Consider the following 12,267-nt stretch of genomic DNA (forward strand, 5'->3'; position numbering starts at 1 on the left):
TTTTATTTGTAATGGTTTGAAGTTCCCTTTGTGATAATGTCTTGTGTGATCGAGGGCTGTAAATCGCATACAGGAAGAAAAGAAAATACGCACGAACCGATAACCTTTAATCGGTGAGTTTTGTTCAATTTTGAAGAAATTAATTTACCTATATAGGACCTGATAATCGATATGTTGTTTATGTAATTATTACTTGCATTCAAGTCTATATAGATTTTTGCATATATTTTCGAACTTTTCTGCTAAGTATGAAAGGTTATATTTTTGGCATAGTGATGTATCGACCTCAGATCAATAACCTATCGACATTTACAGCTTTCTTATAGTTTGGCCCAGGACTGTCTCATTTTAATTGATGAGTACAGTCAAGGGCATAAATATATATACATTCCCAAAGTCTCAAAAATATGTGTACGCTCAGACAATAAAATCGTGTTCACATATTTTTAAGCCATTTGTCTGGATCGATATTTTTGCCTTCGACTGTACCTATAGTTTTCTTTGTTCTTACTTACTGACAGATTGTGTTTGCCAGACTATAGTTTAATACTAAAAACCGGTCAAGTGCGGGTCGGACGCGCTCACCAAGGGGACCGTACTTTTTAGTATTTGTTGTTATAGCGGCAACAGAAATACATCATCTGTGAAAATTTCAACTGTCTAGCTATCACGGTTCATGAGATACAGCCTGGTGACAGACAGACGGACAGCGAAGTATTAGTATTAGGGTCCCGTTTTTACCCTTTGGGTACGGAACCCTAATAAAAAAGACATTAATGATCATTGATGAACGTTCCTTTTATTAATATTGTTGGTCACAAAACCCAACTTTTTATTTCAGATTTCCAAAGGACGAGGAATAGGGGATATTACTGCAATGTTCTGCCACCAGAGTGCAGCACTAGCTTTTTTAGTGCACCGTAGAGTAACTTATTCATACTGTACCTTTAACAGGTTTTTGACAAGTTTTCAGGGGACCTACCGGAAAACTCGAATCCGAAATTTCGTTATCTAGCTGCCTCTTTATCGCTCGAATACGCAAGAGTGACAGAGATGTTAGATAAAACGAAAGTTCGATTTTCTTGTTTCGCGATAGACCCTCAGATTGTGATAGTGGCGCCACCTACGCCGAGTTTTGCGTAATATTCCCTATTATTAAATAAAAAATATATATTACACGAACTTTTTTTTTTCATTTCCTATTTGGTACTACATGACTAGAAACTATACTTAGTCTTTTAGCATTAGAAAAAACGGTAAACCATTTCCACGTGTCTTTTTATTCACAAGTTTTTTTATAAATATAGCAATATTTTACTTATGAAAGCAAAAGTATGTAAATGATCGTATATTATATTTGTTGTGACTTATTTTCAAAGTGTTTTTCGATAAAACGACACGTTAAGATCGCTCGCCTTCTTTCCAATGATAAAAAAACGAGAAAGACGGTTCTGAGTGGTAGACTGCAAATGAGATAAAAGCTATATTAGGTACATGCATTAATCCTCATATCAGGCGGCTCTTTGATTCCAAGGATTGCATAATTTTTATACTTTTTAATGATTTTTAGAATATGAAAATTATAAAAAGTATAAAAGTTATGCAATCCTTGTATTCCACGCATTTCATTCCATTTCAACGAGCCGCCTGCTACAGATTTCTTGAAATTGCCGCGTTTTTTCAGGTTCAACTTTCATTAGCCAGACTATTATCAATTTGCCAATTTCGTGATTATTCTTTTACACGGCACATAAACTTATGCATAATTTATCGATATAAAAAGTCGACACAGTTACATCCCTAGCAAATTATAAAACTTATGACACCGTACGTAAATGAGAAATAAAAAGCATATATGCATCTCTTTTCGGCACATTATCTAATTCGTAAGGAAGTAAAGTACGGGTATACATATTTGCGAAGCATTTTTGCCCGACTTCTATGCTTTAGTCATTATTCTGAGGGTCAAACCAAATTGTCTTTTCTTTTGGGTGCTAGTACTAGTGTAAGACAAAGATAGTATGATTCTCTCTGTCTATGTTTGAAATGAGACAGTGAAGACAGTCCTTTGACAAACTATAATTATAGTTTAACATTTGTTACAGAGAGGCAACGATAACAAAGGCGTTAGTCGTAATTTCATCATATGCCTCTCTATCGCACTTTATAACATAACGAAACGAAACAACCTGTTGGTCAAGCAAATCTTGTGAGTAGAAAAAGGCACGCAATTCAATTTTTTTATGGGACGATATCCCTTCGCGCCTACATTTTTTAAATTTGCCGCCTTTTTCTACTGACAAGACTTGCTTGACCAACTATAGAAGAAAATTATATTATCCCAAGAAAAAGCTAGATAACGCGAGATAAACGTTAGTTTCGTACTATGGAACGCAAATGTATCTTGTGTTGCCATTTACATAGTCCACGGTTAAAATTAAAAGTTATTCCTTTTTTGTAGTTCTGTGTTTAAAGTTGCTTAAAAACAGAATGCGTTTTAAACTCTCTCCACAGTCGTGCCCGAATCGCGGCGCGGAGCCGCGAACGCGAGTCTGGAGTCTAGTTCGCTAAATAGTTGCTCAAACTAAATTGTCATTAATAAGAACAAAAAAAACTATACTCATCCTTTTTCTTTGGTTGCTAGTACTAGTTTAAAGCGCGCTCCAGACTACGCGGCGCGAAGCCGCGAACGCGAGTGTGTAGTCGATTTCGCTAATTAGCGAACTAGACTCGCGTCGCGATTCGCGCATGAGAGTGTAGGGCCTATAAGACAAAGATAGTATGTTTGAAATGAGACAGTCCTTTGACAAACTATATTTATATTTCTCATTAAATAAAAGGTATAGTTTGTCAAAGGACTCTCATTTCAAACATAGATCTTTGTCTTACACTAGTACTAGCACCTAAAATAAAGGGATGAGTATAGTTTTTTTGTTCTTATTTACTGACAAGATTTGCTTGACCAGCTATTTCTGACATTTAGTAATTTTTGCTCTTTCAAAAATGGCAACACCAGATAACAAATTCTTTTTATTTCGGTTCTCTGCCGTGTTGTTTAGGGTACGTTGTTAAATCCATAAAAATCTTACATATTTCTACAAAAATCATTGTGAAATTACTTCTGGATAATACTTTAACATATTTTAGTTGCTACACAATGCGTATTTTCGCCATTAAACTTGTTCGCAATAGAAATATTAGTCGCGGCAGTTTGACGTTTCACACGCAGAGTGTAACCTAAACATTGAGCCAAAGTAAAGGTTAAACGTGATATTTCGGTTTTCAGCGAAGAGGACCAAGATGAAGTACAACAAGCTCGTCACTTCCTCGAGGAGGAAGAACAGGAAGAGGCATTTCAGTGCACCTTCTCACATCAGACGAGTTCTCATGTCCTCACCCCTATCCAAGGAATTGAGGCAAAAGTTCAACGTGAAATCTATGCCCATCCGCAAAGACGACGAAGTACAGGTAAGTTCGTTATTTTAATTTGTTAATAAGGGTCTTCGTTTTATATAAAAACAATCAAGTTTCTGTGTGGTTATAGGTTATGTTTGAAAATTCGATATCTGGTAACTGAATCTAACAATTTTATTTTAAAGTTAAATAAAAAATGTTGATCACCGATAACATGATTAACCTCTATAAATCAATGTTGTATTAAGGCATTACCAACTGAATAACTCTTGTGGAACTTCTAAATTTCTCATGGAAGCAGCAATATATAGGGTACAGTCCATAAACTGTACTGTGTGGGTATCAAATGCCATAAATTCTAGTTGTTTCAGACATAATTTCTAGTTGTTTTTGTCTAAGAACTTTAGTGATATACATATTTGCTTCTAAAATTACAAATGAGGCTCTGTTTTTCTTTTCTTTCATATGAATTGTACATGTGATCAATTTGTGGACTTTAAAACGTCAAAGACATGACTTTATTTAGTTAAGAGAAATCATAAGGCAAAATGAAATGATGATCACAAACCATTCACAGACTGCGATCATTGCTTCCTCGGGAAAGTGAAGCCGAAGGTTTTCTTCGGTGGCACTGGAACTTGGTCGCCAGGTTGCACCATGGTTCAAAATATGGCTCTGATTGTTTTGCCTTACGGTTCATAACTAATTGTGACAAACACTTATTTAAACATTTACGATTTTTACTCATTATTATTCACAATGACTGGACTTAATTGCGTAAAATAAGTTTTAAATTTACCCTCGACGTCGGACGGCGTTGTCCCGTGGTCTCGGAGAAGACATCCTCCTCAACGCCATTCTCGAAACGTCGGAGGTAAATTTTAAAACTTATTTTACGCGATTAAGTCCCGCCGTTGTGAATAATAATTGTGACAAGTTATACATAAATCATAATACAGGTTTCTTGAAAACTGTATATGAACATAATGCTAGCAGCCAGGTCAATATGACTTAAAATTGTGAAGAAAGATTAATACATTGTGATCCTTCTGTTTCAAACTGTAAAGCAATATGTATGTCGATACTCATAAGCCAGCACTTTCTGAGCTACAAGTCAAGCTTAATATACAAAGAAATGGCACATTTAGAAGTAAAATCCAAACAATTTAGAATTATAAAATACCATAAAGGTGTTGCAATGATATGAAATTGCAACGTTTCAGGTAGTCCGCGGTCACTACAAGGGCCAGCAGGTTGGCAAAGTAGTCCAGGTGTACCGTAAGAAGTTCGTTGTCTACATCGAGAGGATCCAGCGTGAGAAGGCCAATGGTGCCAGCGCGTATGTTGGCATCCACCCCTCAAAGGTTATTACAAAACTGTTTGGTATTTTAATTATAGACAGAATGATTCTTGGAATTAGGGGCTGAGTTCTGAGAAAAGCTAAAGAAATATCAGACATATAATATTTCTCGCACATCCATTATTAAATTCCTAACTCGCAGTTCCGGGTTCACAATTACTTTAAGTTTGCTCTGTACAAAATAAAATAAAAAAATTGACATGAGCCACTGCCCTCTTCATATTAGTTTACTTTTTTGCAACCAATATGTTTATTAATTAAAAACCGGCCAAGTGCGAGTCGGACTCGCGCACTAAGGGTTCCGTACCATTACGCAAAAAATGGGCAAAAAAATCACGTTTGTTGTATGGGACCCCCACTTAAATATTTATTTTGTTCTGTTTTTAGTATTTGTTGTTATAGCGGCAACAAGAATACATCATCTGTGAAAATTTCAACTGTCTAGCTATCACGGTTCATGAGATGATACAGCCTGGTGACAGACGGACAGACAGACAGTGGAGTCTTAGTAATAGGTCCCGTTTTCACTCTTCGGAACCCTAAAAATGATGATAATTTTTCCACTTAGACCGTGCCAAGACGTATTAACACCCGAAGTTTCGACTGACGGCCAATACGCCTAGCACGGCTACTGCTGATACACTTCCATGGCTCTGATAATAACCCCACCATTTAAAAAGATAAACCTTAAAAACACCATCATCACACCATATGTATGTCTCTTTCAGTGTGTTATCGTAAAGCTTAAGATGAACAAGGACCGCAAGGCGATCCTCGACCGCAGGGCGAAGGGCCGTCTCGCGGCGCTCGGCAAAGACAAGGGCAAGTACACTGAGGAGACCGCCACCGCCATGGAGACCTCGTGAACACTTAGATTTTAAGCAAATAAAAAAGATAAAACTCGCTATTGGATTTTATTTATTCTAGTGTTATGCTCATCGTCTCTTAACTCCATTTCAAGGAAATTAGGAATCCCACCAAAAACATTTTCATGTAAAATGTTGCCAAGACCCAACCAGAAGGCTTGCACTGTCAAAAAGTTATCAGATCTCTTGTAGAGCCAAGCTTCTAACTCTACAAGCCCTAACTTCACAGGCTCTACACCTTAGTCAAAATATGTGGCTTGGCCGTCTCAAGCTCGGCTGAATTTCACCTTCCCATACAAACGGAGTTTCGTTGGTCTGTAAATAATTTAAAGAGCTCCAGTTTATAAAACAAACAAAATAGAGCAAAAACAAGTTTTAAGAATTTTATTTATTTAAGTTTTGTATGAATAACGTAAAACTACATAAAATTGCTGTAATCCTAGCAAAAAAATTAAACGCGCGATTTTTCTACATGGAACAGCGCCATCTAACGTGCGATTTGTGAACTACCTATACTAAATTTGGGGAAGTTATACGGCAGGAGAAAATTCTTGATGACGCGATTCAGAATTTTTAGCACACGGAACAGTGCGATTAGGAAAATGAATTAAAAAATTATATAAAATCGATAGGGTTTGGCTGCGAAACGTGGAGAGTGACGAAGGGCCTAACGAATAAACTTCAAGTCCCTCAGGTCGATACTTCGCGTTTTCTGGCCAAAAACTATTCGAAATGAAGACCTATGGAGTATATGCCGGCAAACACCCATTGGCGAAGAAATCGCGACACGGAAATTGAGATGGATAGGACATACTATTCGAAGAGGGGAAACGAATAACGCAACCGTCGCTTTCGGTTGGAAACCGCCGGACGGAAGCCGTGGCTCCGGGCGCCCTGTACACTCTTGGCAGCGGTCCGTCATGAGTGAGCTACGAGCGGTCGGGTTGAGCTGGAGCGAGGCCAGAAGGGTCGCTGAAGATAGGAAGGAGTGGCGCGAGCTTGTGAAGGCCCTTAGCACCTCTGGGGTGCCATAGGACAACAACAACAAGGGTTTACCGCGAACATTGATTTCGGAGGTCATTGATACCATAATAGTACATTTCGATGCTAGTGCGGAAAGTATGTCATTACTTCACGAGTACCGAGATATCTTGCCACGCGCAGACTCGGGACGAGTGAAGAATGACATATCCGCACGTGTATCGAACGACGTTTTTTAATACAGTTGCGAAAAAATAAGAAAAGCAACAAGTAAGGAATGGAATTCGAAACTTTTATATTATTAATTCTGTGACACTGACATCATTGACATTATGAACAGGTGTTCTTCTAGCTTTTATTCGACTAGAATAGATTTTGTTATTATTATTGAACCCACTTCAATGAATTTTTTTTTTTTTCAAATGCATGTTCTATAAGACAGAAACAATTGTAAATATTAAAACATTGTACTATTATTACCTAAATATCGTAATTTACGATTATTTGTATATTTATAAAAACAATATCGAATGTTGCCTTTGGAAACTTAAAACATTCTTGCAGTAAGAAAATACGCCTCTTCTTTGACAGGCGTTCCGTTCCATTCAGACAACTTATTAAGAACGGTTTTTTAACATTAAAAAATAAACGTGTTATAATACTTATAATGATGAAGAGGTAAGTAATAAAATATGAAATATGCATAGTTTTCGTATTCTTACATTAACAGTAGGTTTTTATGTTGATTACGACGTTTAAAGGAAACTAATATTAACACTCATCAATAAGTAGTCATTAATTGGAACAAGTAAAAATTTAAAAAAATTGGAAAGTAAAAAGCACTAGTTCGCGAAATCCAACTTTCCGCACGCTAAACAGCCACGAAAAGTAGCACTTTTTGAGCAACTGTATTAAAAAAAAATCTTGTTAGCAATTCAGGTTTTTATTACACAGACCAGCGCTGTCAAGCTATCGATTTTCTAAATATACGTAGTAAACTATCAAGAGGAATATTTAGGAAAGAGCGTTAAAATAAACCACCAAACTGTAGTATAAAATTTATTACACAAAATGTATGAGTTATTGAGCACCTCATTCATTTTTACTAACCTATTCCTTACACTAGAACTGAATACTTAGCAGCACAGGTAAACAGGTTATATCGGCTTTATATATTAATAATGACCTTAGCCCATGGAACTACGCTTTTCAATGACGGCTGCCTTTTAGGCTTTTTGTAATTTATAAACAGTTTCTAAGGACGAGTGATAAATCAAAGTAATGGATTTCATCAAATACAACGGATATCATGTTGGATACGTAGTCAATGGACAGAGATCTTAACACTACTAGGCTTTTTATGGAAATAATTCTAAATGGCTGGCTATTTGCACCTATGCCTGAGACAGTATTCATGTTTACATATTTTTATCAGATTATTTCTTCTTCCAAAAGAGCGTTAATAACACTGGAACTACTGGAAACACTATTTCAGGAAATTATTGTAATGGCGCCTCCACACTACACCAGATATAAGTATTCAAATGTTTTATTTCAACTGTTTCCTTGGTAGGTAGGTATAGAATTTATTTTCTTTTTCTATACTTATCCAAAAACTACGAACAGCGTAGGCGCCATACAGTAAGTAGGGATGTACAATGATTTCATTTTCAGAACTGGTGGCCAAACATAATTTTATGTTTTTTATTTCAGATTATATTGATTTCTTAACTTAATCTTTATTGGCAACACCTTAAAATATAACGGCCATTTGAAAAAAAATGTCTGCAATCTAACTGCCATGACTCCATATAAAATGTATGAAAATGGTGATGGTAATTAGATTACAGACACGATTTTTTAAGAATAGTTGATAATGATGTGGCAGTCGGATTGTTGGGACCTACGCAGTGACAGCAGTTTTGTGTTTCTGTGCCTCAAAATTAGCTTTAGACTGGCATTTGAACCGTTTCTTTACCTCATTGTTCAATCCTTCACGATTCCTAGCAATTTCTATAGCATAGAACTGCACTCTTGGCACTAGAATGGTATTCTGTTCTGAGTAGTCCCCTTTTGTATCTGCTCTCATCAAAGTCCCAAAACTGTAGTCTTCAATGATATTTTTAAATTTTTCGCAATAAGCACGCCATTTTGCTTTGTTGTGGTTGTTTTTAATTTCGTTTTCTTTGATGTAGGCTACATTTAGGTCGGGGAAGTCTTGCCTGAAGTGTGTGTATATTAGGTCGTCTTGCGGGGTGAGGCGTAGCAACCGTGTGTCTACTGAACATAACACCTGAAATACAAATGTTTACTCTTAAGTGTATCAAATATTACAGAACCACACGTAATTGGGGAATTTTTACGACACTTCCATGTTCTACAAGGTGTCCTAGACATCGCACTACATTGGCAGCTCTATACACTTTCAACTGAATAGATGTTTATGATTTCCATGGGTCAACCAATTGTTATTTTATTGTTAAATTCATTCAGTATACTTACATAATCACCTTGTAGATTAAGTCCCGTGTTAGTTTTAAAATTATGTTTATATGTTAATTAATAAGATGTTTCAACACTTACGTTGAAGTAAATGTCACTGTGTTCCATAGCCTTTGCAGCCCACAGGTGCTCCAATGTTTCATCATTGCCGAACTCCTCCGCAGGCCTGGTTAGGACATCCTGAATCAAGGATATAATATCATTACAAATAAGAATTCACTAGGTAACTTAAAAGAAATGTTAAGGATGTGTCATCAGAAAATGTCTGGCATTTAACCTTATTTCTACCAGTGACAACTAAATATCTTTTTTTTATATTTTGTGCAGATTTACCCCTTACCGCATATGTATAGCCATATATGGTGGATATGATATTCAACTCTATTGACAGCTATTAAAGTTCAAATTTAAACAAATATTTTTTATTACATGCCATTAGTGTGTTACGAATACTAACATCGTTTTTAGGTTTTAGTTTGTAGAATACTAACAAAATGGATCTTGTAATCTAAATAAATAAACGTTTTATTATTAAGGGGTTAATATAAGGGTCAAAATTATTTTCGTTGTCTTGTTTCTGACCACTGTCATGCTTCTCTTTTTGTATTTTATCAAATAAATAAAAAAAGTTATGCTTTTGCATGTCTCTCTAGCTGTAGATTATAATTTATAGTTCTCTTAAGGAAAATGAAAAACTGAATTTCACCCCATATAAAAAGCTCCACTCCGTCACATTTTTTGAAGACAAAAAACAAGACAACAAAACTAATTTTGAATTTTTGACACATAAGTTAATTTTACAGTTTAACTCCAATATTGTTTGTCACTCGCATGACATGTTTTGGAGAAGATTGTAGGTCTCCATTTATCCATTGTGACCACTATTTATTCACTGTTAGTGCTTAAAAATAAAATGTGTTGCGAGAGCATATGTAAGTAAAACTGTCAAATTAACTTAATTTTATTATGACACACGACAGTTTGAAGGTAAATTAGGTAAGATTACTTAGAATTGTATGGCTGTTTTAGGGTTCAGTTCCCAAAAAGTAAAAACGGGACCCTATTACTAAGATTCCGCTGTCCGCCTGTCCTGTCCATCTGTCTGTCACCAGGCTGTATCTCATGAACCGTGATAGCTAGACAGTTGAAATCTTCACAGATGATGTATTTCTGTTGCCGCTATAACAACAAATACTAAAAAGGAACCCTCGGTGGGCGAGTCTGACTCGCACTTGGCCGGTTTTTTGTGTATTCACATGAGACATAAGTGTATAAGCAAAATTTAAATCAGGTGCTCTTCCGAAACTCAATGGATAATAGTTCATATTCTCTAGTCTAAACTAAATAAATCTAACGACTCATAATGTACCGCATCTCGTAGATAAAAGACCGGCAGTACACAAGATTAACGTTACGAACAACTTGAAATAATTTATTTAAATTGTAAGTAGTAATTTTTATTATTAAACACTTGAATTAAAATATATTAGATAGTGGTCTGTATTTATTTCACAACAGAAATTGAAATGCATACTACTAGTTCCTATTGATTGTAAAAGTTAACCCAAATTCTATTGCAAGTTAAGATAACTATCACGATTTAAGTTATACTCTATTTGTACTTACCATCCTTGCTGAATATATTTTAAAGTATTGTTATTACAAGTTTATTTGATGATTTAACACGTGCTTTATTAATTTTTAACACTGAGGCAGTACGTAGTACGTAATATTAAATTCACTCAGTCACTGACTAGTGAGCAAGTGACAATTCGATGACAATGACATATGACAATTAAGTAGACTGACGTTTCAGCAGATGTTACCAGTGTTTAGCCTCCTCCACACTCATGCGCGAATAAGCCGAGAACGCGAGTGTGGATACGATTTTGCAGATCTGCAACGCCCACTCCACACTCGCGTTCGTGGCAGGAATGTGGAGCGAGCTTTAAAAACTAGTCTAGTATATGCATGAATCTAGATCGAACGGGATAGTCAGTATCTTTCAGTAGGATTAGCAGAGAAAGCGCCGTTATTGTTTGTCCTTGTCACAGTCTCACGTTTTTTTTAATTCCCCACCGTAAATTTAGTATAGGGCCCTCCACACGTGCGTGAATCGCGTTCGCAGCTTCGCGCCACGTAGTCTGGAGCGGGCTTATGGTTTATGGTGGGCTACAAATCTATTCGCCCAATCATATTGTCGCATTGCGTATGTTTTGTCCCTCACGGGCGCACGCGTATAGCTGATCTACATATGTAATGCTAGGTCTATGAATATATGTATAGAAGGACTTCCACACTCATGCGCGAATCACGGCGCGAAGCCGCGAACGGCCCTTAGGGCCCTCCACACTCGTGCGCGAATCGCGCACCACCAGTGACACCTGTATCGAAACGTCGGTAAATAAAGGTAACAAAATAAATTCGCGATAGATCCGATTTTAAATGTGATTTAATATTACATGTTATGTACACACACTGGTCTTTATGTTAAAAACTACCTAGATGTAAGATTTGCAATGCCCTAACAGGGTGCCATGTGTTTCCACAAACTTTTACTGTAACAACTCTATGTATCATGGTTTACCAATAAAGAATTCTATTCTATTTTAAAGGTTTTTGTGTAAATTAGTTGAACTACCCGTGCGAAGCCGGGGCGGGTCGCTAGTATAATATAAAAAAAAACAAGATTCTGGCCAGGTTAATCTAAATAAAATCAGTCTAAGTAGGTACTTATCGCCTGGTTAATGCTTATAAAACACTTATAAATACCTTATATTTAAGCCCCCTCCAAGATCTGCGAAATCGACTCCACACTCGTGTTCGCTGCTTCGCGCCGCGATTCGCGCACGACTGTGGAGGGGGCTCATAGGGGGCTAGATAAATTTAGATATTCTATTCTACCTAATCGTATTATTTCATTTTGTTTCAGATATTGGCAACATGATTTTACTGATACCTATTAGTTTACGAGATGGAATAAATGAGCACAAAAATTCTAATATTAGAGATAGAGATCTTTATTTGCATACCAGTATGTTTACATAATGGACCCTGGAAGGGTATAGCAAAAACATGTTATTCACTATGATATATTATTATTATACTACTTATTTGTATTAAGTACTAATTTTCTAAATTACA

General features: G+C 36.3%; 2 protein-coding genes across 2 annotated transcripts; one reads left to right on the forward strand and one right to left on the reverse strand.

Annotated features, from left to right (window-relative positions):
* The first annotated feature begins 2,973 nt into the window (after positions 1–2,973).
* Positions 2,974–5,678, forward strand: LOC134744877 (large ribosomal subunit protein uL24). The gene is made up of 4 exons (XM_063678818.1): positions 2,974–3,060; positions 3,287–3,468; positions 4,638–4,778; positions 5,503–5,678. Exons 2-4 carry the CDS (start codon positions 3,301–3,303, stop codon positions 5,638–5,640), a joined length of 447 nt encoding a protein of 148 aa, XP_063534888.1. The 5' UTR covers positions 2,974–3,060; positions 3,287–3,300; the 3' UTR covers positions 5,641–5,678.
* Positions 5,679–7,667: 1,989 nt separating this feature from the next.
* On the reverse strand, positions 7,668–10,897 carry LOC134744878 (protein PBDC1). Its single transcript, XM_063678819.1, has 3 exons — positions 10,750–10,897; positions 9,205–9,303; positions 7,668–8,914 (listed from the first exon to the last, which is right to left on the reverse strand). Exons 1-3 carry the CDS (start codon positions 10,750–10,752, stop codon positions 8,525–8,527), a joined length of 492 nt encoding a protein of 163 aa, XP_063534889.1. The 5' UTR covers positions 10,753–10,897; the 3' UTR covers positions 7,668–8,524.
* Positions 10,898–12,267: the final 1,370 nt, after the last annotated feature.

This window comes from Cydia strobilella, chromosome 10 (assembly GCF_947568885.1).
Source record: "Cydia strobilella chromosome 10, ilCydStro3.1, whole genome shotgun sequence".
Classification (NCBI taxonomy): Eukaryota; Metazoa; Arthropoda; class Insecta; order Lepidoptera; family Tortricidae; genus Cydia; species Cydia strobilella.

Excerpts from the sequence above, each read along its gene's own strand:
- LOC134744878 (XM_063678819.1), bottom strand. Across the intron at positions 8,915-9,204 it reads ACAGTGACATTTACTTCAAC|GTGTTATGTTCAGTAGACAC; the intron begins GTAAGTGTTGAA and ends TTTGTATTTCAG.
- LOC134744877 (XM_063678818.1), top strand. The coding sequence starts at position 3,301 with ATGAAGTACAACAAGCTCGTCACTTCCTCGAGGAGGAAGAACAGGAAG. Across the intron at positions 3,469-4,637 it reads GCAAAGACGACGAAGTACAG|GTAGTCCGCGGTCACTACAA; the intron begins GTAAGTTCGTTA and ends GCAACGTTTCAG. Across the intron at positions 4,779-5,502 it reads TTGGCATCCACCCCTCAAAG|TGTGTTATCGTAAAGCTTAA; the intron begins GTTATTACAAAA and ends TGTCTCTTTCAG.